The sequence below is a fragment of the Gopherus evgoodei genome, chromosome 2 (genome assembly GCF_007399415.2).
Source record: "Gopherus evgoodei ecotype Sinaloan lineage chromosome 2, rGopEvg1_v1.p, whole genome shotgun sequence".
Taxonomy (NCBI): domain Eukaryota; kingdom Metazoa; phylum Chordata; order Testudines; family Testudinidae; genus Gopherus; species Gopherus evgoodei.
The window spans coordinates 85501418-85529341 of record NC_044323.1 but is presented as its reverse complement, the minus strand read 5'-3'; the positions used below and the strand labels follow the sequence as shown (position 1 = coordinate 85529341).

Genomic DNA, 27924 nt, shown 5'->3' with positions numbered 1-27924 from the left:
TATTTTGTTTTTAGTTATGGTGCACAACCATTAATCCTCAGCAAGTTGGTACCACACTTATGTATCTTATCTGGAGACTCCAATAGTCAGGTAAGTGTTTTATTGCTATATATTACTTGTACAGTGTTCATTTTGATATTTAAAAAATTGTGAATTGATGTTATGTCCTTAAAGAAAAACCTTCATAAATCTCTTTTATGCTGTCTTTTAATTCCACCTATTCAAGCCTTACCTGTTGGTTTTTTCTCCCTGAGCCTTATCTGTTGCCAGATGGACACAGTGTTGTGGGGAAACAGTTATAGTGTGTCTGCCTGAGTGGGGCCTGTTTGCTCTCTCATCTCATTTGTTTCCTGTCTCCAGCAGCTTAAGTCAAATCACTGTCTGATAGTCATTTTCTTTGGAACATATTCAGAGAAAAGCAACAAAAATAGTTGAATGACAGGAAGGATTAACCTCAGACAGAAGATTAAAATGACATTTGTATAGCTTGACCAATTGACTAAGGAAGCATAGCAAGTACAAAATGATCCCATCTTGCAGGATGCAGACAGGTGAGGCGAGATATTTAGGGATGTACAAGGACTATAGGTAAGGCTAAGGTTTTGTCATGGTTATTTTTAGTAAAAGTCATGGACATGTCACGGGTAATGAACAAAAATTCACAGAAGCTGAGACCTGTCTGGGACTTTTGCTGCTGAGGCTCCATGTTTTCCCCACCTGGAAGTTGCAGGGAGGCCCCCCTCCACCCACAGCAGCTGGGAACTGCAGGGTGACCATATTTCCCAAAGAGAAAACGGGACACCTCCAGCCGCTCTCCTGAGGCATCCCCCTCCCTTTGCGAGGCTGTAGTTCATCGCTGGAACCTTGAGAAAGGGCCCCCTCAGGAGTATGCCACCTGCCGCTGGAACCTTGTAGGGGGCCCCCTGTTGCCTGTCATTGCCCTCGCCTGTCACTGGAACCTTGCCAGGGCCCAGCTCACGGCCAGCTCCAGAATCCTTCAGCCCCTGGGGCTGAAGCAGAGATTGTTGTCGAGATCTCTGAAGTCGCAGATTCCACAACCTCCATGACATAAACATAGCCTTAACTATAGCTAGTAATGAGATGAAGTTAAGCAAAGAGATTGCTAAAATGAAAGTGAGGAGAAAATTTCTGAGTGATGACATCTGCACTGTCGAATAGCCTTCAGAAGGAAGTGGTTGGAGCCCCACTTGTGGTTTGTTTAAAATTGGACTTGACAGAGCACTAGAAAATACAGTAAGGGGGGAAAAAAGATTTTTTTGGGATATGGACTAGATAACAGGTCTTCCATTTAATTTATATGCTTCTGCTTTCAATTAGGCTAGATCCCTGTCCTTAATAGCATAGGGAATTGTTTTCAAGTCTGAAAGAAGCTCTGACATTTTGTGGCTCACTTTTTTCGTTCGTTTTTTTTTTTTTTTTTTTTAAAACAAGTCATGGTATGGGACATATCTTAATAAAGTGAGTATGTTGTGGACCACCTGCTTCTCTGTTCACAGATCAATAGCTTTCCTGAACCAAGTACATTAATACTTTACATGGAATAGTAATATTAAGGAATTCTGATTTAGCTGTCTTTAATATGATAGGTATGATGTAGTTTTTGGAGATACTCTTTCTTCTTTCTCTTCCCCCACTCCTTTTCTGCATATATTTCTCTACTGGCTGGTCCCCTTATTCTTTCCCTACCTGTGATTCTTTGTAGTAGTGCTCTTGCTTGTTTCTGTCTGCTTTTTCAGGCAGCTGGGTTCTTTTTACAGTGAAAAGCACAACTGGATTAGAAGCAGTGGAACCAGAGGAACCAGCACTATTTGATCAGAATATATGGAATAATGTTTGAGATTGTTGATCTAGTATAGTAGGACTCTGAAAAAATTAACAACCTGCCCCCACCCCTGGTTTGATCTGTGTCATCCCCTCCATGTTTCAGTTTGTAGTGTCGCTGAGATGGCCACCTCCCCAGTGCCCGCTCTTTGCTAGAGATCATTCAGCAGGTGGACCTGCCTCAGTCTCCTGCTTTACCTTCTCCCTTTCAAGGGAGTTCTTGGCTTTTGAGAGACCAGTGAAACAATCCTGCTTAGGGTCTGGTTTATTAACTTAGAGTTCAAAACTGAACACAGAAGCCTTCCCCCAGCTTTAAGCTGGCCACAGCCTCAAACTCCCCGGGTTCTCAGGGTCCTTCCTTCCTTAGCAGGCTAATTCCAGCCGCAACAGCCCCGCAAATAACTGAAGCAACTTCCCTAGTCTCAAGAGCTTTTCTCAGGAGCCTTTCTCACTCTTTTTATAGTCTTTCTACAGCTTTCTAAGCATTCCCCCTTCTTTGCTGTTTACTGCTGCTCTTTATAGGAGAATCAACTTCTTCATTCTCAGTTGGTTCTACTAATTAACCCCAGACTGCATCCCAGGTGTGGTAGGCTAATTGAATGGGGAATGGCTAGAAAGGTCCTTGAAATAACTTTTTGTTACCCACCTCTTCCATCCTTTCTTCCAACTATTTGTGAGGTAAACCTGCATGTTGGGTTGTCGTAGGGGCACTAGAAGATTGGTTATTCATTGTGTTATGTCAAATATAATCTTTTGTAATTTAACAAAAACTCTTAATTAAATATGCATTCACAGGTGAGAGATGCTGCATTATTGGCAATTGTGGAGATTTATAGACATGTAGGAGAGAAAGTAAGAGCTGACCTTAATAAGAGGGGAATTCCCTCTGCAAGGTAAGTCATTATTTAATTTTACCACTTAATTATTTTGATCAGTGCCTAGAATGCATTAAAATCCTGCTACTGTTAAATATGCAATGCCATTTTTATACCATCTGTCAATTCCTTTTGTTTATATTATAACTTCATTGCTGTTTCTAATTCTGCTTGTTATGTAACAAATTATATATAACCAGAATTGAAAACTCCTTACTTCATCTTTTCTGCTGGAAGATGCATGGGCTATATGCAGCTTTACCTCCAAGAATCAAATGAGATTTTTTTTTTTAAAGTAGACCTGGGCAAATAACGGGGAAAAAATCCTGTAATGTAATAATAATAAAAAAAGTAATTAACTTTGAACAAATTATTCAAATATATTGTGTCCAACTGTACATTTGTGTGAATAGGTAGGGGTGTGTGTGAGAGAGAAATTATTTATTGGAAAATATTTGGAAATCATCTAGTAGCCTATTCTGCAAATGTTATTTAACCTGCTCTAATTCTAATATTATTAGTAGAAGGATTTCTTTCTTAGGGATCAAGAGTACAAAAGCTAGAGAGATTTGAAAGAGTTGCTTAATTCATATTCCCAAACAATTCAAGAGTTGATATTAAACTATCCAAAGTCTCAGCTTGTCTACACTAGATAATTGGAGTAGGTAGGCGCAAGACATGGCTCAACTAAACCCCTTCCTGTGTCAAGACAGGATTCAAGGCATCCCCATTCTGATAGAAAGCATAAGTTAATAGGTGACAGTTAAGACCATGCTGCAAATGGTGGATCTGATTACTGCAACTATATTCCTAGTACGCATCTCCTCCACATCTTCATGTGAGGCAACCTCAGTGGACCTTAAGGTCCAAGTGAAAGCAAACATCAAAGGGACTTAATTTATTATCCAGATAAAATGTTATCTTTTGGTCTCTCTATCCTGATGACAGTCCAGGGACAAACTGCAGTTACGCATGTATTCCTAAATTTCTGCCATGTAAATCGTAGTGACAATGGTTGTGTCCATTCTGAAATGCGTAAACCACACACGAATATTCCACTCTTAAGGAACTTGGGTTCTCCAGGAGCAGCATCTGACTGTAAATGTACCTGAGATGGGTGGATGCATGTAGGACCAACAGCTTCCTGTTTTCTCAAAAGGTTTTCCTGGTTCAAACAGGCAGTCGGACCATCATGTTTTGCAGAAACAAGCAGAGATGTACTGGTGCTTGTTATGAAGCCCTTGAGGGGAGGGAAGTTGGTTCTGTCCCACAAAACATTTTACAACCATTCTGTACCTGTCTTGCAAGGAGAATACAGTAATAGACTGAGTGTTATCCTTGGAAATAAAAGCTCATTGCACGTGGTCCCTACTGGATCAAAGTCATGAAAGATAGACATTCACAAACCATTTAAGGCTACAAACACCGGCAACCATTAATGATCGTCTAGTCTGCACCCCCACTGCCACAATCGCGCATGCGAATCCATCACCCATCCCCACTTCTACTAAACACAAACCCCTACCTAATAGCTCTGAAGTTACTGCGCACTCCTCCAATTGTGCGTTTAGAAGCATACTCAAGTTCGCCAGAGATCCACACAGCCAATGAACCCCGTGCCCCATGGCTGCAGCGAGTGAAGGCGATAAAACCTCCAGGGCTCTGACCAATCCTCCCCCCTGCGGAGAAAACTACCTTCCTTCCCCGACCCCCAACCACATAGGTGTGACAACACTAAACCCCTGAGCAACTACTGAGACAAAGACCTCACCACCCAAGACATACCAGGACACAAGAAATTCTCTGTAGCAAAAACTCAAAAATCCCATCCCATTTACATCCCCTCCACAGACCAAATGGGACATCGCTCACATGCCCTGATAATCAAAGATCAATTGCCCAATGAATTGCGCCAAAATTAAGGCTATCCCAGTCATACCATCCTCGCCATAAACTTATCAAGCTTAGTCTTAAAGCCAGATATGCCTTTTGCCCCACTACTCCCCTTGGAAGGCTGTTCCCAGAACTTCATTCCTCTAATGGTTAGAAACCTTCGCTAATTTCAAGTCTAAACTTCCTAGTTTCCAGTTCATATTCATTTGTTCTTGTGTCCACATTGGTACTAAGCTTAAATAATTCCTCTCCCTCCCCAATATTTCTCTCTCTAATATATTTATAAAGAGCAATCATATCCCCCCCCATAACCTTCTTTTGGTTAGGCTAAACAAGCCAACGCTCTTTGAGTCTCCGGTCATAAGACTAGGATGGAAATCACTTCTCCTCAAACATGAAGCTATCATCTTCTGCAATGGTACTGACAAAAAAGCCACAAACTCGGTGTGGCCTGTCTACTCCTGTAGCAAAGCTCAGGAAAGATAAATGTTAAATGTTCCTAGTAGCTCTATACTGGTTTAGACTGTCATGGTTCTCGTTTCTGTTTGTAGATGGTGAAGGCCAATCTTTACCATATTGAGAGTCTGACAGCTGATCATTACTCTTATAGAAACTTATTTTTACTGCTCTATGGTTGAGTAACTTTGATTATTTTAAAGTACTGTAGTTGGTCTACAGTTTGAATACAACTACTTCAAATTGACTCAGAGCTTCTCAACGATTCTGTTATGACAGTGACTTATAAAGTGGATCATGAAGTTGTAAAGTTAATATGTAACTGAACATGTTTCCCTTTAGTATTTGTACACAAGTATGGTTTAGAGTGTCCGTATTGTTTCATTGTGTGTGTACCTGCTTAGTTTGCATAAAATAATTATTCATGTAAGATCTTACAGATGACGCTTCAATGCACTCTGCTGTAAAGTACTGGCAAAGCATGCTTGTGTCCTAAATTGAGGAAAGCAGGAAAGTTAATTAAGTGCAGTTTGTAAGAAATTTTGTGTAACTTCATTCATATCTGAGGCATATCACACGTAATTAAGATTCCACTAGATTTAAAAGGTCCATTGATCTGTGTTTGGGGTTTTTTTGTTTTATGCTTTTTTGGTGTTTCATTTTTGCTTTAAATATGTAGGAGCTTTATAAAAACTTAAACAATTTCACGCAAAGTACAGCTCTCAGTTGTTTCAGGATAATTTGTATACTAGGCCCTTTGCACCTTCTGCGACTCTGGGTCTAAATTCTGTGTTAAGACCCTGGTTTCTAAGGCAGATTGGAAAATCTGCAATCTTTTATTGAAATGAAGTAATGGAGATTTTTATTGAATTAAACCTGAAGACCAATATAGTCATTACAGTACACTTTCTTGTGTTGTAATATGAAATGCAGTTTATTTTGCTAATCCACCACAGATTTCTGGGTGGCACAGGTTTTTGTATTGGCAATTTATAATTGTCTCCAAGAAATTGAAAGGAAGCTGGGAAATTTGACAGATGTGTTGAGGACATTATTGGGGCTTTTGACACAAGAAAAAGCTTGAGTGGTGTCAGTTATGGGGTAAACACATAGGTTGGATACTTTTGCTGAAATAATTTTGTTTTTAGATTTCCACCATTCAGGCTTCAGAGATTACCCCACTGAAATAAATGACCCATCTTAAACCTTTCCAAGCTCTTTGTTTCAGGTGATTTGTAGATGTGTGAAGACAACACAGTATAAGTTTGCATTGATTGTTATCTTCTCACCCATGAATGCAAGAGAGCCACTTTTTTAAAATTAAGACTGTAGATTGTGGAACATGCTTAACTGTGGAATACACAGTGTCCTGTTCATGTATAGACTGGGTCAGGGTGGATTTGATTTAAATCATGATTTAAATCACTAGTCAGGAAGACTATTTTGAAAACTTTTCAGATTAGTTTTATAGCTATATCAGAAAATGAATGATTGTTTAGTTACTTCATTTACCAAAGGTAATTGAAGCAGATATTTATGAAGTCAAGGGAGGTGAACTATCTCCAATTCAACAGGTTAATCATTAACATTTGGAGGATTTTCTTGCCATGCTGTATTAGGAGGAGAACATCACCAGACAGACATTTTAAATTGTTTTATTTAACTAAAACAACAACGTTTTATGTGTTCTGGATTTTTTTCTTAAACAGCAAAAATATATTATTTTTAACAAACAAGCATATGAATTTTTTTAATTTAATTAAACATTCAAGTTTTTTTTAAATCAGGTTTGTTTTTGTTTAACTAAAATAGTTAGATGAAATTATTTTAAAAAACGAAAATGAAATTGACTATGTCAGCCAGGTCAACATCAGAAACTTAAAATATTGGTTTCTGCAGCTAACTCGGTCATCTACACCTTCATTTTCCTGTTTGTTCAGAATCTGGAAAAGAAAAATAAGATTTCTTGCCTTTTCAGGTTCCCAGTGATTTCTCAGTTTGGAATGAATTAGTCCAGAGAAAGGAAATATTCTTTCTATACCAGTAGAAGAAGCTACTGCTGTTAGAAGTGAGATTGTCACTTCAACAATCTCTGAGTCCAAGTGCTTAAGTGACTTAAAACATCAGCAAACATATATTTCTTGAATGGTTCACCTTAGCTTTGAAGTTTATTATAGTTGGTATTATGGAGGGATGATTGCTGGAGGTCCATGTCATAGCCAACTCCTTTTCTTCAGCAGTTAACGTTTGACCCTGGTACCGAGTATTGAGAATATTTGCAAGAAAATGAGCTGGAGACAGTGCTTGTCCCATTATTATTATTATTTTTTTTTACTGCTTGTAATTTAACTCTGTCATTGCATTTTTCTCTTTTTAAGATCTCACTCAGTTCCTTCCAAATTTCGACATAGTCAGTCAGCAATAAAACAGTTTCCCTGCATTTTGTTCAAAGCTACAGAAATAGACTTCAGGGTACTCAGCATGTTTTCAACATTTCTCTTTACTCCCAATGTTGAGAACTTTGGCTGTGACAGTGCCACCTATTTTTTTCACGATTTTGTTCACAAACTGTCATCAGATTAGGCCAGTTCTTGATATAGTGCTCAAAACAGTCCACTACTGAGTTCCATCGTACCTCTTGTGGGAGAGTTAGCTTGAGTCCTCCCACTTTTTTCAGAGCAGCTGCTGCAAAGTGGTCATTATGGAAGTATTTTTTTCAATTTCCACAACATTAGCCTTTATTTCTAGAACACTGAAGTCTTTGGCTGGGAGGTGCATCAAGTAAGCACTGCAACCGTATATTATTAGCTTGGAACTCCCTTCGCTCTCAAAGATGAGAAGAAATTATTTAGGATACACTTGCAGCATTGTCTGTGACCAGGCTGCATAGTAGACATTCGAATTTTTTTTAACAGTTTGTATAGAAAATGATGGTGATCGTGAAGGTGGATAGTCTTCAGAATCCTGTATGTTGAGGGTGGATTCTCTTAAACAAAATATCAGTGAAGTTATTATTACTATACTGCTCATTTATTATTACTCATTGCATTCACTGACACTCAGTACTACTTTAAAGGTGACCCTTCAGGCAGCGTCGGATGCCACTGATATGGCTGCAAGGTCTATGACCTCCTCAGTGTCCATAAGGAGGGCATCGTGGCTTTTGCTGTCTGGGCTGTCCAGCAAGGTGCAGAACTCCTTGCAGGACCTTCTGTTTGATTGCAAGGCCCTGTTTGCGGAATAGATGGACGTGAAATTGCACGGCCTGAAAGATTCCCGCACAACGCTTACGACCCTGAGCCTTTATGTCCGGGCTCCGGCCAGGACCAAGTTTAAGCCTCAGCAGGCTTCCACCCAGACCACCCATTCTAAACATGAGCCCCCTTATAAAAAGTCAAGGGACTATAAGAAATGCCCACAGAGGCAGTCCTGGTCTGCCCTCCAACCTGGGCCTTCCAAGGGTAAACAGGCAGGAAAAGGTCAATTTTAATGGGACGCCAGGGGATCAACCCACAATAAAGCTTCTCCTTCTCCAGCCGGTTGTGCGCTTTTCTCCTGGAGTGGTCGCGGCTGATCTTGAACCAGTGGGTCCTCAACACTGTCTCTTAGGGCTACACCCTCAGTTTACCTCTACCCCATCCAACCACCCTCTGTCCCCGTCCCTCCTGGGGGACCCCACTCACAAGGTCCTGCTCAAGCAGGAGGTGGAGTGGCTCCTTGGCTTAGGAGCGGTGGAAATAGTGACAGCAGAGTTCAGACACTAGGGTTTCTACTTCCGCTACTTCCTTACCCTGAAGGCCAAAAGGGGGTTCAGGCCTATCCTGGAACTGCGAGGCCTGAACCATTATAGATAGACTCAAGTTTTGCATGTTCTGTCTGGCCTCTGTCACCTCCTCCCTGGATCTCAGGGACTGGTACGCCGCCCTCGATCTGCAGGACACATACTTCCACATTCATATATTTGAAGGGCACAGAAGTTTCCTCGGTTTCACGGTTGGGCAGGAACACTACCAATTTACGGTCCTCCCTTTTGGCCTGTCCACTGCTTCCAGGGTATTCACGAAGTGCATGTCTGTGGTAGCAGCCTACGTCAGATGTCGTGGGATTCAGATCTTCCCTATCTTGATAATTAGCTGGTCAAGGACAGCTCCAGGGCTCAGATGCGGGATCACATTGCGCTCCTCCTGTCCATGTCCGCCGCTCTGGGCCTGATGGTAAACGACACCAGGTCCATGTTAGTCCTGGTGCAGCACATTGAGTGTATTGGGGCAGTCCTGGACACGACATCGGCCAGGGCCTCCCTCCCAATGGACGGATTTGACACACTAAAATGGCTCATGGACACAGTCACAAGGTTCCCTGCGACCACAGCCAGAGCGTGTGTCCAGCTTCTGGGTCACATGTTGGCGTGCACATATGTAGTTCGCCATGCCAGACTCAGGATGAGGCTCCTCCAGCTCTGGTTGGCCTCTGTGTTCTCCCAGTCCAGAGACAGGATGGACAAAGTCCTCACTGTGCCTGAACCAGTGATTGCCTCCCTAAAATGGTGGTCCTCCCTCCCTGGAGAACATGCTCCATGGGGTCCTGTTCAGGGGCAGACCCCCATCAATGGAGCTGGTGTCTGATGCGTCTGACCTAGGGTGGGGAGCCCCCATGTGGGGGAACATTCAGACTCAAGGTCTGTTGTCTGCACAGGACCTTGCTCTGCATATAAATGTCAAGGAGCTCCGGGTGGTCTGTCTGACATATGTGGCCTTCTGCTTGCACCTGGAGGGCAGAGTGGTCAGGGTTCTCACGGACAATACGGCCTCACTGTTTTACATGAACAGGCAAGGTAGGGCCAACTCCTCTGCCCTATGCCAGGAAGCCCTCGGGCTGTGGGAGCTGGACCTTATCCTTGTGGAACACCATGTATGGATGGTGATCACATCAGCTCAACAGGTCTCAGAGCTCAGGGCCCTGACATCCGATCCCCTGTATGCGGTGTTCCACAAGGATAAGGTCCAGTTCTGACCGCATTCTTCATTCCTCCCCAAGGTGGTCTCCACCTACCACATGGGTCAGGACATCTTCCTGCCGGTGCTCTGTCCCAAGCTCTATGCGTCCAGTGAGGAGCTCCACCTCCACGTACTGGATGTGAGATGGGCTTTGGCTTTTACCTGGAATGTACGAAGCCGTTCAGGAAATCTTTTCAGTTGTTCATTGCCTCTGCCAAATGCATGAGAGTTTGGCTGATCTCCATTCAGCGGCTTTCCAACTTGATCACCTTATGTATCTGTACCTCCGCCGCCGATCCTGAGGTCACACACGACTAGGGCGCAAGCCTCATCAGCTGCCTTTTTGGCCCATGTCCCCATTTGTAGGGCTGCCACATGGTCTTCGGTTCACACGTTCACCTCACATTATGCAATTGTCTCCCAAACCAGGGAGGACGCGGGTTCGGCAGGGCTGTACTCCGTCTTGAGAGTCTGTGAACTCCTATCCACCTCCAACAGATACAGCTTGGAATCTCCTATTGTGGAATGCACATGAGCAATAACTCGAAGAAGAAAAGACAGTTACCTTTTCCATAACTGGTGTTCTTTGAGATGTGTTGCTCATATCCAGTCTATATCCCACCCACCTTCTCCTCTGTTGGAGTTGTCTGGCAAGAAGGAACTGAGGGTGGAGGGAGCACACAATGCCCCTTATACTATGCCATAGAGGCTCCATTCCAGGGGTCGCTAGGGGCACTCTCCTAAGGATACTACTAGGGAAAAACTTCTGATACCGGTACACATGACGAGCACACACACCTATTGTGGAATGGACGTGAGCAACACATCTCAAAGAACACCAGTTATGGAAAAGGTCTTTAGAAGAGAGTGGCCTTAGAGCTGGGCATACAGATGGAGGTAGTGAAAGTGTCTTCCTGCAGCCTGGTTGACATGTTTGCCACTGTGGGCCCTTCAAAAGTGAGGGCATTATGGACTCAGTTAAGTCTCTATGGCAGACCATCGCATCTTTTCCCCCTGCTTCAAAAGGGCTGACAAAATACTATGTTCCCACCCACGGGTTGAGTTCGTTTGCTCCCTCCCCGTTTGGGATCCTTGTTGGTATCTGCTGTCAATGAGGAGAAAAACAGGGTCATCAGGGTACAACCCCAAAATCAAAGGACCTCAAAGAAATTTTGAGTTCAATAGGAAAGTTTATTCTATCATGGGGTTATAATACAAAATTACAAACCAGCAGACGCTGCTGGGGAGATATGATTTTTACATGTGGGACTCCATGCAAAACTTCAGACTTGCTTCCACAAGAGACCAGGCAAGAGTTCTCACTAGTGGACGAGGGAAAATCAGCGGCGACGGCCTCGCAGGAGGTCCAACAAGACTATTCAGGACCTGTCTTTTGAAGGAGCTTTGCACTTTTCTGAGCAGACCGACATGAAGCTTCATGGATTAAAAGACTCGAGAGCAACCCTTAAATCCCTTGGATTGTATACCAAGCACTGTAGAAGTGGGATATACTCTCCAGTTTATTTCTAATCCTCCTTCCCACTCTCCCTCCTCATTCAGCTTCAGGAACCCCTCTCAGGAAGAACTTTCAGTCCAGGAGATTCAATCTCTCTTTTGGGTAGGAGCCATTTTAGGCGTTCTGCAGAATTTGAGGAAAGGGGTTCTTCTCACATTATTTCTTAATTCTGAAAGACAGGGGAGGTCTCAGCCCTATTTTATAACTTCATCAACTCAGCCACTATCTCAGAAAGATAAAGTTCCAGCTGGTCACCCTGGCATACATTATGCCCGCTCGGGCTCCTGGAGACTGGTACGCCACCCTTGATTTAAGAGATGCTAACTTTCATGTGTCAGTATACCAAGGACACAAAACATTCCTCAGATTCATAGTGAACCAGTAACACTGCCAATTCATGGTACCCCTGTTTGGCCTGTCTGCAGCTCCTTGGGTGTTCACAAAATGCATGGCAGTAGTGGCAGCTTTCTTGAGGACCTTAAGGGTGCAGGTCTAACCTTTATCTACATGATTGGCTAGTCAGGGGCTGGTCCAGGGCTCAGGTAGCGTCCAACGTTCGACTCATCGAGTTCACATTCAAGGCAATAGGCCATCTGATAAATGAAGACAAATCTTCCCTCTTTCCGATACAGAGGATAGAGTTCGCATGGGCTGTGCTGTATTCTATCCAGGCCAGGGCCTACCTCCCAGAGGTTCAATTCCAATCAATCCAGTCCCTGGTAATGCCTCTCAAATATCATCCAGTCACAGGAACCCAAAATTGTATGAGGCTCCTAGGTCATATGGCCTTGTGTACATAAGTACACAATACGCAAGGCTGCATCTCGGATCCCTCCAGATCAGTGTATTCACCAAGTCATCTCCATCTGGACACTGTACTTGTGTACCTCCACATGTTCTCTCGTCTCTAAATTGGTGGTTGGATCTTCTTACTGTTTGTGTGGGCATTCCTTTTATACACCCAAAACTGTCAGTGACTTTGGTCTCAGATGCTTCAGTGCTAGAATTCAGGGCCTTTTGGTCTTTGGCAGAACTTTCCCTTCATGTAAATGTCAGGGAACTCAGAGAGGTTTGCCTTGCCAGTCAAGCCTTTCTGCCCCACATTAGGGGCAGAAACTTTTGTCTCACAGACAACACTGCAGCCATGTTTTATCTCAACAGGCAAGGAGGAGCTTGCTCTTCCCTCCTTTGTCAGGAAGCAGTGCAGCTATGGGAATTTTGCATAGCCCACTCAATCAATCTTGAGACCTCTTATCTTTTGGAGGCACAGAATGAGCTAGCAGACCACCTCAGCAGGTATTTCTGCTGTAATAATGAGTGATCTGTTGTCCGGATGTGGCGAGACTCTTTTTCCAGCAGTAGGACACACCCTGAATAGACCTATTTGCAAACAGATACAACAGAAAGTGTCAGTAGTTCTGCTCTCTATAAGGCCACACTATGTGTTCCATCACAGATGCCTTCTTGCTGCCTTGGATGGGCAATTTTGTTATGCTTTTCCACCTATCCTGCTCATGCACAGAGCGCCGCTAAAGATTAAGCGAGACCAGGCCTGGGGTATTGTGATAGCCCCAGCACGGCCCCACCAACACTGATTTGCTACTCTACTAGATGTTTCAGTGGCGGCTCCAGTCCCATTTCTGTTGCATCCAGACCTGATTTCCCAGGACTGTGGTCAGCTGCTCCACTCTAACCTGAGCTTCTTTCATCTGATGGCCTGGAAGCTTCATGGCTCAGTCTCAGAGAGCAGACTAGCTCAGAGCAAGCTTGTAAGGTTCTATTAGGTAATAGAAAGTCCTCCACCAGAGCTGCTTACCTCTTGAAATGAAAGCTGTTCTCAGTGTGGGCATCCCATTGATGAGTCTTGCCGATGCGTTAATCCATATAAAACATATGCAAATATATATTGCACTGAAACGGCAAGATTTAGCAATCTCCTTTGTCAAGATACACCTAGCAGCAATATCAGCTTTCCACCCTCAGATGGATAACCAATCTGTTTTTCCAAATGACAGATTCCTCAAAGGCACAGAAAGGTTATACCTTCAAGTAAGGAAGCCGGTTTCTCGTTGGGTTGTGTCAAAACTTGTGGGACCACTGTTTGTTTGAGCCTTTAGCAATGTGCTGCTTATTATGCCTCTCCTAGACAGTGGTTTTCTTAGTTTCTGTCACTTTGGCCAGCAGAGTGTCAGAACTTTGAGTTCTCACATCAGAGTTTCCGTACACAATCTTCTTTAAGGATAAGATGTATTTACGTCCTCACCCCAATTTTCTCCCGAAAATGGTTTCACAATTTCAAAGCAATCAGGCAATTTACCTACCTGTCTTTCACATGAAACTTCATGCAACTAAGAGTGAATAACATCATCACTCATGGGATGTTAGATTCTTCTTCGAGTACTTGCTCATATCCATTCCAGTTAGGTGTGTGCATGGAAGATTTTTACTCTAGCAACACTTGGTGGGCTGGCAGGGCGCCCCCTGGAGTGGCGCCGCTATGGTGCCGGATATATACCCCTGCCGGCTCATCTGCCCATCAGTTCCTTCTTACCGCCCGTGTCGGTCGTTGGAACAGTGGAGCGCGGCTTAGCTGATCTCCACCTCCCTAGTTTTTCTCTCGTTTCTAATCGTTATTGTGTATATATTTCCATATTCTATATTTCTAGTTAGTTTTCTAGTTTTATTAGTTCTTTGTAGTAGTTATTGTATATAGTTAAGGGAGATCGAGGATGAGCCCCTTCCCCTCACCCGGTACCGGGGCCCGTGCCCGGTTCACGAGGCTTCAGACCCTGCTCGGCCTGTGATAGGCCGATGCCCACAGGAGACCCTCACGACTCTTGTCTCAAGTGCTTGGGTGAATCCCACCTCGCAGACAAGTGCCGCATCTGCAAGGCTTTCAAGCCTCGGACGAAAAAAGAGCAGGACATTCGTCTAAAGCAACTCTTGATGGAGGCAGCTCTAACTCCTCCATCTTCGGCACCGACTGCGGCACCGGGGACAAGTGCCTTCTTTGCACCGGAGCGCACAGCTACAATAAAGGCTCCTCGACACCACCCTTCACCGGCCCAAGCTCCTGACCGGCACCGCTCTCTCTCCCCAAGGAGCAAGAAGCATAAGACTCCTGTGGCTACTGTATCTATGCTGCAGTCAGAGCGTATTACGAAGTCGGACTGCCCGGCACCGTCAACTGCCGCGGCACCGATGGCTTCTGCACCATTGATTCCGGTCTTGGAAGAGCCGTCGAGTCCGGTGCCTACCAGCTCCTCGGCACACGCTGTGGTTGAGCTTATCATGCCCTCCACGCCGAAGATGTTCTCCACAGCATGGGAGTTGATTGCCTTGACGGAGCCCGAGCTGCCTCAACCCCCGGCACTGCCGGTGCTGGTTGTTCAATCATTAGGCAATCCTGCCCTGATGAGACCATCCTCGCCCGGTAACATCAAACGTCGCCGGTCACGGTCCAGGTCCCGCAGGCACTTTCAGTCCCGTCATCGATCCCGGTCTCGACGCCACTCGCAGTCCCGGTACCGCTCTCCATCTAGGTACTGGTCGTACTCGCGGCACCGTTCGAGATCCCGGTCACTGACCCGATACTCTCTGCACTGATCCAGGTCCCTGCACCGCTCGCGGCACCGTACGTCTCGCAGGCGATCTCGACACGGGGATTCAAGGCACCGGTCGACCTCCTGGCACCGCGCCGGTCGCAGGTCCTGGTCTCACTCCCGGCACCGGTACGACTGCCGGTACTGTTCTCTGGTGCCACACGGAGACGGATCGAATGGACGCGGAGACCCTCCTCAAACGGTCTCAGCGCCTCCGTGGCTTTGTCATCCATCCGTCTCATCCCACGTGGACAGTGCTTCCTATGGGGATTCGGATACTCACAGCAGGTTTGCCCAAGGATCTTCCAGCTCCAGAGGTCCCCCAGGATCAGGAGTCAGTACAGGACTCAATCGTCCCAGGGCTTTCATCCTCCTCTTCTCCGGATGAGGCAGTAGCGGAGACGTCATCATCGGGCCTGCCTCCAATCGACCTTCTGCGGCATGTCGCACAGAATATCAACTTGCCAGTAGAGGAAATTCCAGAGGTGGAAGACCCGGTGATAAGTATATTGTCGGGGGAGGCACCAACTAGGGTGGCCCTCCCTTTCATCCGTTCGATCCAGGCTGGGGCAGACACCATCTGGCAATCCCCGGTGTCCATCCCACCCACAGCCAGAGGGGTCAAACGGAAATACTGGTGCCCTCCAAAGGGTATGAGTACCTGTATGTTCTTTGGTTGTACAATCCGTCAATGAACGGGAATGCCATGGCCAACAAGCCCCTGCACCTAAATCAAGGGAGGCTAGGCGAATGGATTTGTTGGGACGAAAAATCTATTCTGCGGGAGGCCTCCAACTCAGGATAGCAAACCAACAAGCCCTCCTTAGTAGGTACAACTGCAACACCTGGGAGGTGATAGGGAAGTTTACAGAGCTGGTCCCGCAGGACTTCCTCCAGGAATTTACAGCACTCCTGGAGGAAGGAAAGAAAGTAGGGTGGATCTCCCTACAGGCCTTGCTAGATGCCGCCGATTTGGCAGCTAGAACGGTCGCCTCTGGAATCGCCATGCGACGTATATCATGGCTGCAAGTGTCTGGCCTGCCACCTGAACTTCAGCAAACTATACAAGACTTACCATTTGATGGGTAGGGCCTATTCTCACAGAAGACGGACCCTAGGCTACAGAGTCTAAAAGACCATCGCGTAATTATGCGTTCACTAGGAATGCATATGCCACAGACTCAAAGACAATCCTTCCGCTCCCAGCCTCGGCACCCTTACCCCCTGCCTAGGAAAAGGCAAGACTTTATCAGAAGACGAGGTCGTACCAACCGCATACGTCAGTCTGGACCTCAAGGGGGTCACAATTCTGGTCCCACCAAGCCAACAGCGGGACCCAAATGAAACTTTTGAGGGTGTGCCCGAGAGCAGTGTACCAATTGTCTCCCAGGATCCTTTTCAGTTCTAAAACTGCCTTTCCTCGTTCCTCCCTGTGTGGTCCCAATTAACCTCGGATCTTTGGGTCCTACGCACGGTGGAGCTTAGATACCATCTTCACTTTCTTTCACCCTCTCCCTCTCAACCCCCCACCCCCTGTCCCTCTTCAGGGACCCCTCTCACGAGCAACTCCTGCTGCAGGAGTTTCGGAGGCTCTTTACAATCGGAGCTATAGAGGAGCTACCAGAGGAACTAAGAGGCAAGGGGTTTTATTCCCAATATTTCCTAATCCCCAAGGTGAAAGGGGGCCTCCGACCTATCCTAGACCTGCGAGGACTGAAAAAATTCATGAAAAAGTTCAAGTTCCGCATGGTATCCCAGGGAACCATCATTCCTTCTCTACATCCCGGAGATTGGTACGCCACTCTCGATATGAAGGACGAATATTTCCACATTGCAGTTTACCCTCCGCACAGACGGTATCTACGCTTTGTGGTGAATCATCAACATTATCAGTTTACGGACCTTCCCTTTGGCCTCTCCTCGGCCCCTCGGGTATTCACGAAGTGTATGGCAGTAGTCGCCGCTTCCCTCCGTCGTCGTCGAATACATGTCTTCCCATACCTCGATGACTGGCTTATTCGAGGGACCTCCGAGGCACAAGTCACCAGTCATCTGAGCATCATCAAGGACCTATTCACGCGTCTAGGCCTGATAATCAATTTGGAAAAATCCACTCTGGTGCCTACACAGAGGATAGAGTTCATCGGGGCCATGCTGGACTCCAATCTTGCAACGGCCAGGTTGCCTCTACCTCATTTTCAGGCTATAGTCTCCCTTGTACAAAGAGTTCAAAGCTTCCCGACAACCTCTGCCCGCACTTGCCTTGGCCTCCTCGGTCATATGGCTGCATGCTCATTCGTCACAAAGCACACCAGACTTTGCATGCGTCCTCTCAAACTTGGCTGACCTCAGCCTATCGTCCGGGCACAAATGCCATAGACATTATGCTCACAATTCCACCGAACAATCTAGGCTCCCTCGACTGGTGGCTGACACCATCCCTGGTGTGTGCAGGTCTGCCGTTCCATCCACTGCAGCCCTCCGCGTCCCTAACAACAGATGTGTCATCTCTCGGCTGGGGTGCTCACCTCGGGCACCTTCGCACTCAAGGCCTTTGGTTGTCTTGGGAGTTGGCATTACCCATAAATGTCCAAGAACTGAGAGCAGTCCGACTGGCGTGCCAAGCATTCCAGCGTCATCTACAGGGCTGTTGTGTTGCAGTGTTTAGAGACAACACAACGGCCATGTATTACATAAACAAACAGGGAGGGACATGATCCTAACCCCTTTGTCTGAAGGCGATTCAACTATGGGACTTCTGCATAGCCCACTCAATAGACCTGGTAGCCTCCTTTCTCCCAGGAGTGTGGAACACTCTCGCAGATCAACTGAGCAGATCCTTCCTGTCTCACGAGTGATCCATCCGTCCGGACATTCTCCATTCTGTATTCTGGAAGTGGGGCTTTCCCCACATAGACCTCTTTGCCTCCCGAGAGAACAGGAAATGCCAGGTGTTCTGCTCCCTACAAGATCGCTCCCCAGGCTCCCTCTCGGACGTGTTCCTAATTCCGTGGAAAGGTCACCTATTTTATGCCTTCCCACCATTTCCTCTCGTCCACAGAGTTCTACTCAAGCTCCGCAGGGACAGAGCCCAACTAATACTGATCGCTCCGGCATGGCCGAGACAGCACTGGTACACCCTGCTGCTCGACCTCTCTCTGGCAAACCCGATCCCCCTGCCACTCTGCCCGGTCCTCATAACGCAGGACTTCGGCAGGCTTCACCACCCGGACCTGCAGTCCCTTCATCTGACAGCATGGCTGCTGTCTGGTTGAGCTAATCTGAGTTGCGTTGTTCCACCGCAGTGCAACACATACTGCTGGGGAGCAGAAAGCCTTCCACATATCTCGCCAAGTGGAAGCGCTTCTCCCACTGGTCCGCCCAGCATGACTTTATCCCCGAAGCTGTATCGGTCCCCATTATCTTCGGCTATTTATGGTCCCTCAAGGAGCAGGGCCTGGCGATCTCTTCTATACGGGTGCATCTTGCAGCTATTTCCACCTTCCATCCTGGGGAAACTGGCACCCCATAATTTCCAGGTTCCTCAAAGGCTTGGAGCGGCTCTACCCTCAGATCAAGCACCCAGTCCCTACCTGGGATCTAAACCTCATATTAGCTAGGCTCATGGGTCCCCCCTTTGAGCTTTTAGCCACATGCTCACTGCTGTACCTGTGCTGGAAGACAGCCTTCCTCGTCGCTATCACCTCGGCAAGGTGAGTCTCGGAACTTCAAGGTTTGATTGTGGATCCCCCGTATACGGTATTCCACAAGGACAAGGTACAGCTTGGACTGCAGCCGGCATTCCTCCCTAAGATGATCTCTGCCTTCCACGTTAATCAAGACATCTTTCTACCAGTCTTTTTCCCGAAGCCGCACTCATCGTGTCGGGAACAACAGCTGCATACTCTGGATGTCCGCAGGGCTCTTGCCTTTTATATCGAGAGGACCAAACCCTTCCGACATTCGCCTCAGCTCTTTGTAGCTGTCGCAGAGTGCATGAAGGGCATGCCAGTCTCTGTCCAACAGATTTCATCTTGGGTGACATCCTATATCTGGACATGCTATGACTTTGCTCACATTCCGACTGGCCATTTCACCGCCCATTCTACTTGGGCTCAAGCCTCATCTGCCACCTTCCTGGCTCATGTTCCCATCCAGGAAATATGTCGCGCGGCTACCTGGTCTTCCATCCACACCTTGTATCACACTACGCATTGGTCCAGCAGTCCAGAAACGTTGCTGCCTTTGGCTCAGTGGTCTTACATTCCGCAACGTCTCACTCCGACCCTACCGCCTAGGTAAGGCTTGGGAATCACCTAACTGGAATGGATATGAGCAAGCACTCGAAGAAGAAAAGAAGGTTGGTCACCTTTGTAACTGTTGTTCTTCGAGATGTGTTGCTCATATCCATTCCAAACCCGCCCTCCTTCCCCACTGTCGGAGTAGCCGGCAAGAAGGAACTGAGGGGTGAATGGGCCAGCAGGGGTATATATCCGGCACCATAGCAGCGCCACTCCAGGGGGCACCCTGCCGGCCCACCAAGTGTTGCTAGGGTAAAAATCTTCCGACGAACGTGCACGCTGCACTCGCACACCTAACTGGAATGGATATGAGCAACACATCTCGAAGAACAACAGTTACAAAGGTGAGTAACCGTCTTTTCTAACTTTCTACATAAAAAGAACTAAACCATTCTGGAGGTCCACCCAACTGTTCGTGGTTGTAGAAGACAGGATGAAAGGTCTTGCAATATCTTCACAGACAGTTTTGTCCTGGATAACTTCATGTATTTATGTTCAGGTAGGTGTTTTGCTATCAACTAACCTGACTGCTCATTCCACAAGATCGCAAGCGTCCTCAGAAGCATTCTTAGTGCCAATCTCTATTCACAAAATGTGTAAAACAATAACCTGTCTTTGGTGCACACATTCTGCTCCCATTATGCCATCAGTCAGCATTCAGGAGATGGAACCAGATTTGATTGAGCTGTACTGCTGTCTTTGTGTACATGAACTCAGATTCTTCCGCCTACTTAACTGCTTGGAAGACACCTAGAGGGGAATGCATGTATGCAATCATTGGAAGAAGAAAAAATGGTTATTAACCTTTTGTAACTGTTGTGCTTTGAGATGTGTTGCACGTGTTCATTTCATTTTCCAGATGAAACACATCCAGTTTTTTCAGTCTTCCCTTATAAGTCGTGTTTTCTAGACCTTTAATCATTTTTGTTGCTCTTCTCTGGATTCTCTCCAATTTGTCCACATCCCTCCTGAAATGTCGCACCCAGAATAGGCCTCAACTGGAGTAGTGTGGCCAGATCAGGGCGGAGTAGAGTGAAAGAATTACTTCTCATGTCTTGCTTACAACACTCCTGCTGATACATCCGAGAATGATGTTTGCTTTTTTTGCAACAGCATTACAGTGTTGACTCATATTTAGCTTGTGGTCTACTACGACCCCCAGATTTCTTTCCGCAGGACTCCATCCTAGGACTCCATACATTTTGTATGTATGCAACTGATTGTTTCTTCCTAAGTGGAGTACTTTGCATTTGGCCTCATTGAATTTCATCCTATTTACTTCAGACCATTTCTCTGGTTTGTCCAGATCATTTTGAATTATAATCCTATCCTCCAAAACACTTGCAAGTCCTCTCAGCTTGGTGTTGTCCGCAAACTTTATAAGTGTGCTGTCCATGCCATTGTCTAAATCATCGATGAAGTTATTGAACAGGATCGGACCCAGAACTGATCCCTGAGGACTCCACTCTTTATGCCCATCCAACATGACTGGTAACTCTCTGGGAATGGTTTTCCATCCAGTTTTGCTCCCACCTTATAGTAGCTCCATCTAGGTTACATTTTCCTAGTTTGTTTATGAGACGATCATGCAAGATCGTATCAAAAGCTTTACTAAAGTCAAGATATACCACATCTACTGTTCCCGCCTCCCAATCTGCAAGCTTACTACTGTCAGAGAAAACTCTCAAGTTGGTTAGACATGATTTGTTCTTGACAAATCCATGCTGACTGTTACGTATCACCTTATTGTCTTCTAGATGTTTGCAAATTGATTGCTTAATTATTTGCTCCATTATCTTTCCAGGTACAAAAGTTAAGCTGACTGGTCTGTATTTCCCGGGTTGTCCTTTTTCCCCCCTTTTTTATAGATTAGCACTATATTTGCCCTTTTCCAGTCCTCTGAAATCTTTTCAAAGATGATTGCTAATGGCTCAGCTATCTCCTCAGTCGGCTCCTTGAGTATACTAAGATGCATTTAATTAGGCCCTGGTGATTTGAAGACATCTAATTTGTCTAAGTAATTTGTAACTTGTTTTTTCCCTATTTTAGCCTCTGCTCCTGCCTCATTTTCACTGGTATTCACTATGTTAGATGTCCAATCATCACCAGCCTTCTTGGTGAAAAGCGAAATAAAGTCACAAAGCATCTCTGCCATTGCCACATTTTCTGTTCTCTCTCTCTGCGCCCCCCCCCCCCCCATTGAGTAAGTGGCCTACCCTGTCCTTGGTCGTCTTCTTGCTTCTAATGTAATTGTAGAATGTTTTCTTGTTACACTTTGTCTCTAGCTAGTGGGATCTCATTTTGTGCCTTGGCCTTTCTAATTTTGTCTCTACATACTTGTTTTGTTTATATTCATCCTTTGTAATTTGACCTAGTTTCCACTTTTGGTAGGACTCTTTTGATTTTTAGCAGGCTTATCTCTTGCCATACTTGCTATCTTTCTTACACAGTGGGATAGTTTGGGCTTGTTCCCTTATTAATGTCTCTTTGGAAAAACTGTCAACTGTCTACATTGGAGTTTTCTGAAAAGAAGGAACTGAGGGAACGTGTGGTTTGCTGGGTGCTTTATAACAGTTCTAATAGTGTGCAGCAGCATAGGGCACAGAGGGAAAAATTTCCAGCAACTATGTGCAAGGTGCATGCACACTGGAGTGGAATGGATATGTGCAAAACACCTCTGAAAAGAACAGCTGCGAAAGGTTAATAAACAGTTCTTTTTTTCTGCAAATAGTTGAATTGGAGAGGATAGGGTTTCTGAATTCTGCAGGGGTTGTAGATGGCACCCATATCTCTGTACTTTGCCCACCAAAAGGGGCGAATGAGTGTGTGAACGAAAAAGTTTTTGTTCTTTCACTCTGCAAGGCTTGGTGGACTACAGAGGCAGATTCATGAATATCAACGTGGTCCATGATGTGAGCGTGTTCAGATCAAGATTGTACTTGAGTAGGGAAGAAAGGACTTTATTCCTCAGAAATGATGTCGTTCTCTGCAATGTATGTGCCAGCAGTTACTTTTTGGAACAGATATGTGGGGTTCCCCACTTAGCTCATGAAACCGCACCCCAACATCTGCAACCCTGGAACAAGGGAATTCAGCTATTAACTGCAGAATGGTCATAGAGTGCATGTTTGGTAGGCTGAAAGCTCATTGGCGCTGCCTGTGTGTCCATGTGGATGCCACTGTGGCCAGTGTTGTTTGTGTAATAGTTCCATGCTGTGTGCTATGTAACATTTGGTAGGGTAAACGAGAGTATTGCCATCCAGAGTGGGTGCAGAACAGATCTGGTTTACAAAATCTGTATAGACAGCTGGATTCCACCCATATGCATGCTGGTCGTAGTTCCCAACATGCAAGGGAAATCCAGGATGCTATATATGCACATACCTTGGAAAAACAGAGAGACAGAAGGTGGCACACTGTGCATCTACTTGGCACATAGTTGTGGGGCTAAATATATCTGTGATGGTTTTGTTCCTCTGTAATTGACGGTCATTAACCGTCCTCTGTTAACTACGGCTGTCAAGTGATTAAAAAAATTAATCACGATTAATCATATGATTGCTTAAACAACAATAGAATACCATTTATTTAAACATTTTTTGATGTTTTCTACATTTTCAAATATATAGATTTCAATTACAACACAATAGAAAGTGTACAGTGCTCACTTTATATTTTTTATTACAAATATTTGCACTGTAAAAAACAAAAGAAATAGTATTTTTCAATTCACCTAATACAAATACTGTAGTGTAATCTCTTTATCATGAAAGTTGAACTTACAAATGTAGAATTATGTACAAAAAACTGCATTCAAAAACAAAACAATGTAAAACTTTAGAGCTTACAAGTCCACTCAGTCCTACTTCTTCGTCAGCCAAATCTCTCAGACAAACAAGTTTTTTTACATTTGCAGGAGATAATGCTGACAGCTTCTTGTTTACAATGTCACCTGAAAGTGAGAACAGGCATTTGCATGCAACACTGGCTATGCAACAGTGCTAAGATATTTACGTGCCAAATGTGCTAAAAATTCGTATGTCCCTTCATGCTTCAACCACTATTCCAGAGGACATGTGTCCATACTGATGACGGATTCGCTCGATAACGCTCCAAAGCAGTGTGGACTGATGTATGTTCATTTTCATCATTTGAGTCAGATGCCATCAGGAGAAGATTGATCTGCATCCTAAGTTCCCCCTGAAGGTGGTCTGAGTTCCACCTCAACCAATATGTTCCCATTTTGGTCTTTCATCCTAAGCTGTGCACCATCCCTGCAGACAGGGCTCTTCACTCCTTTGATGTCTGCCACATGTGGGCTTTCTTCCTGCATGGAAGTCGAGCCTTTCTCTGCCAGACTGTTTGTTGCTGTTGCTGACCTCTCCAAGGGCCAAAGCCTCCCCTCCTAACGAATCTCAAAATGGGTCTCCTGCTGCAATTACAGAGGTCACTCAATGTGGGCGCAGACAGCCACATCTGCCTCTTTGCGGACATCTCCTTGCAGGCTGTCTGTTGGGTGGCAATGTGGTGTTCCATACATTACATCAGTAGTTCTTAACCTGTGGCCCAATCAGCACATAGCTGTGGCCATGTAACACCCTCAGGGCCATACAGGTAGTATATATATTGTGTGGATGCTGACCACATAACACAATGGAGAGCTGCAAATGCAGTCCACAGTGGTAAATAGGTGGAAAACACTGCATTATGCAGTCGCCAAAAGGACAGCGGAAGATACTGCAGTAGGCCATACCATACTACAGGCTGTGCTCCTCGTGGCATCTTTGCACCCACTTCCATGCTGAGTACTCTGTGCCCATGTTTGGAATACATATAGGAACTGTCACTCTAAGAAGAAGAGGTGATTACTTACCTGTAACGGAAGTTCTTCAAGATGTGGGATCCCAATTTGTATTCCAATACCTACCCTCTGTTCCCGTCTGCTTGGTGGTAAGTGGGTGAATGCAGGGGTGTTGGCCTGCACAGCCTAATATAACCTCACTGGAGACATGAGGTGATGAAAGATGTATGCATGGGTCAGTGGCCATTGCTACGAAAATCTTACATGTCTGGCGCATGGCGCCTATGTGCACCCACGTTTGGAATACAAATAGGGACCACACATCTCGAAGACCCACGAGTTACAGATAAGTAACCTCATCTTCCAAGTACATCTTACAGCAGGGAGGGGCTCTTTCCAAACCAGTTGTTTATGCAAAACTATTATCAAGTACCTATCCATGGTCCGGTCAGGAAAAGACAACGGTGTACCTTTAGAGTTATTGGGAAAATGTTGAAACCGTTTGTAACTAAAAAGAAACCACTAGTCTTGGAAAACTAGGAGAGGAGGGAATTTCTTCCATGGTGACTCGCCGTAGTCTGAGAGAGAGGAAAAAGAGACCCGTGAAAGAAAAGATGCTTGAAATGAAGAACATAGAGAAACAGAGAGGGCCAACGTTTACACAGGGTGCTGTCTGTGAAACACTGTATCCCTTTTATGAGAGAGATCCATTGGGAAACTGTTCAGAGGCAATAGATAACTTTATATTTCAAAAGGGAATTTAGCAAATATCGAAGTGTAAACCCTGAAGTTGCATCTGTTTTTTTTTCTATGTAACTTGTATGCGTTTGTTTTTCATTACTATTTCATCTTTGAATACAATTTTTCTGTTAAATAAAACCTTTAGTTTATTTTTACCCCCAAGTAGCCCTCTATTGCGCAAACAGTGTGGATTATATATGCCAAAGTGAACTGATAACTGGGGGCAGGGATGACAAACCAGAGAGGAAAAGTCAGAGTGCCTGGTAGTTAAGAACTTGGGGTAGACGGATTTAGGAAGACTCAGACTGGAAGGGTTGTTGCGGTCATTCTGCAAGGCGTAACTGGGCTGGTGAAAGCCAGGGTCATACCTTTATACTTGTAGGTTTGTTACTGGTGTCAGGGCTTTGAGTCATAGTAGTGTAGCACTAAGTCACCCAAGATTATAGGGCTGAATGTGACAGAACCCCTTACTGATTTCAGTGATCCCCAAAATGTCACACTGCTACACCAGAAACTTACTGAAATATGCTTATGGGACTGGGAGGCAATTCACCTGGAAGTTGACTATAATCTAAGATAGCATACAGAGTTTCCATGGGAATGGAAAAGTGAACCACGAACGCCGCCGATCCCCCTAGCCCTCTGCCATCGCTGTGGTCTCCAGCCCTTGTGTCTAGCTAACAGCAGTGAAAAGAACAGGGAAAGAATAAGACCCAACACACCTTTATTTCATTCCCTGAAGTTTCAAGTCAGAACTATAAGCCTCACCTCTTTGCAGCAAAGTGACATTGCACTTGTATTTGTGCAATTGATGGACTAGATCTTCCTCCACCCGTTTCTCCGAGTTTGTTCAGCATGGCTCAGTGTGGGGAGAGGTCAGACACCAAGGACAGGGAAGGTAAAAAATTTTATAATTTTCCAGGGAAGGGAAGACTGCTGTGATGTTCTTTGGACATCCGAAGGGTTTCCTTTCTCCTCCTCCCTCTCAACCACTCCTTCCACTTCTGTGCAGCTCCCTTTTGTAAGGCGACATTAAGACCAGTGAGAGAAGGGAGGAGCACATACACTGTGTAGTCTTCCCATGAAGAAGAGAGAGCTGTTAGCTTCTACAACCAGCTATACATTTTCAGCAACTATCCTTACTCAACAAGGACCTTTCTAAACCCACTTCTTCCCTTCCCTTGGTATGTATGGCCCCCCAAATTTTTGTTGCCTGCGTACTGGCCCGTAAATGCACAGATACAGATGAAATAATTTTTCCATAAATTCTATAGCTTCTGCCAAATGTGAAATAGTGGGAACTCAGTTTTATTGCTATATAGCATTATCTTGCTCGGAGACCATTTAGGGGTGAGTGGAGTGAGGGCTGGGCTTAAAATCAGGAGTGTGGCATTGTAGCAAGAGGGGATATTGGTGAGAGGATGGCGCTCCATTGTGACTTGCCAACTTTGGTTTCTGGCTCCTGCTGCAGCTCGGGGTCCTCCTGAGGTTTGTCCAGGTGTTGGGAGGCGCTTGCTGTACTGGCTCCTTTGGGTGGGGTATAGAATGACATGCTCCTCTTTTTCTGGCGCTTCTTTTTTGGACCCTTCTGCTTCCTCACCATAGCCCTTATGGACTTCCTTTCAGACAGTAAAACCAGCAGGATTAAGGAAGGGATTGTGAGCCACTTCTGTCTCTGTACTGGGAGCCCTTGAGAGCACCCAGTTCAGCTCATTATAGAATGGGCACGTATGAGGATCTCTCTTGGAGGGACTGAGTCTTTTGTCCTCAAGTGTAGAAGCCTCAGGTGCTTCATGTGTTTTTGTCAGTAGGCTGGAAAACAGTAGGTGCCTGCCTGCTCCACCCTCCATGAAATTTGCCAGTACAGATAAATATTCCTGTTGCTCTGGGTGAAGTTGTGAAGGGCAGTGTACTCTGACCATACACAGTTCAGGACCTGGGTGTGGGAGAAGGACCAGGCGACTACAGGTGAACATGCATCCTGTTTTGAGACTAGTGAGCTAAAGAGTAAAAGACCTTTCTGAACTGGTCAGTGGAGTTCGCTACTGCTGGTGACAATGGGCAGACAGGGACTTTTTTATAGATTGGGTAAGGGGTCAGGCAGGAAAGGGTTCCCTGCATTGTATGAGTGTGGGTGGAGGACTGTTGATACTCGGGATCTGCTACATGCCTCTTTCTCTCACACTGGCACAGGTACAGGACTGCCACAGCTGAGGCATGTACTTACCCTACAGGTGTACTAGCTTACTCTCTTCTACTCACATGCTTTTAGGGTTGAGATGTGACAGTAAGGGGATTATGGCACAACTAGGTGTATGGACAAGTGTACAGTCACTGGTGCAGACGTAGCCTAATTATTCTATTCTTTTTGTAAAAGGTCGACATATAGTGATATATTCCCAGCCTGGAAAATGTAAATATTTTAATTATTTTATATTAAACTGCAATTGTCATCCATTGCTTTCAAGTTTGTCTGTTTCAATAATACATAGATACAAGTACATGTTATCTCATAGCAGTTTGGGCTAAATGAGGAATATGGACAATATTAAATGAATACAGTAAAAGCTTTATCTGGCATGTTGGGGCAATGGGAGGTGCTGGTAAGTCAAAAATGCCAGTTAATTAATAGGGAGGGAATTTGGGTGCAGGAGGGGGCTCAGGGCTGAGGGTTGGTGCACAGAAGGGGGTGTGGGGCATCAGCTGTGTGAGGGAATTTGGGTAGAGGAGGGGGCTCAGGGCTGGGGGTTGGGGCACAGGAGGGAGTGTGAGGCATCAGCTGTGTGAGGGAGCTCAGGGCAGGCAGTTGGGGCGCCAGAGGGCATGCGAGGTACCAGATCTGGGCGGCGCTCACCTCGGACAGGTCCCTGCAAGTGGCAACATGTCCCTGCTGCTCCTAG

At 45.5% G+C, this 27924-nt stretch overlaps 1 protein-coding gene across 25 annotated transcripts in view; it reads left to right on the top strand.

Annotated features, from left to right (window-relative positions):
* CLASP2 (cytoplasmic linker associated protein 2) overlaps window positions 1-27924 on the top strand; it is a 292183-nt gene that overhangs the window by 40483 nt on the left and 223776 nt on the right. For all 25 annotated transcript variants that reach the window (XM_030551253.1, XM_030551246.1, XM_030551236.1 and 22 more), the window contains 2 exons: window positions 15-90; window positions 2638-2735. In XM_030551253.1, coding sequence (XP_030407113.1) covers window positions 15-90; window positions 2638-2735 — 174 coding nt within the window. The remainder of the gene's footprint in view (window positions 1-14; window positions 91-2637; window positions 2736-27924) is intronic.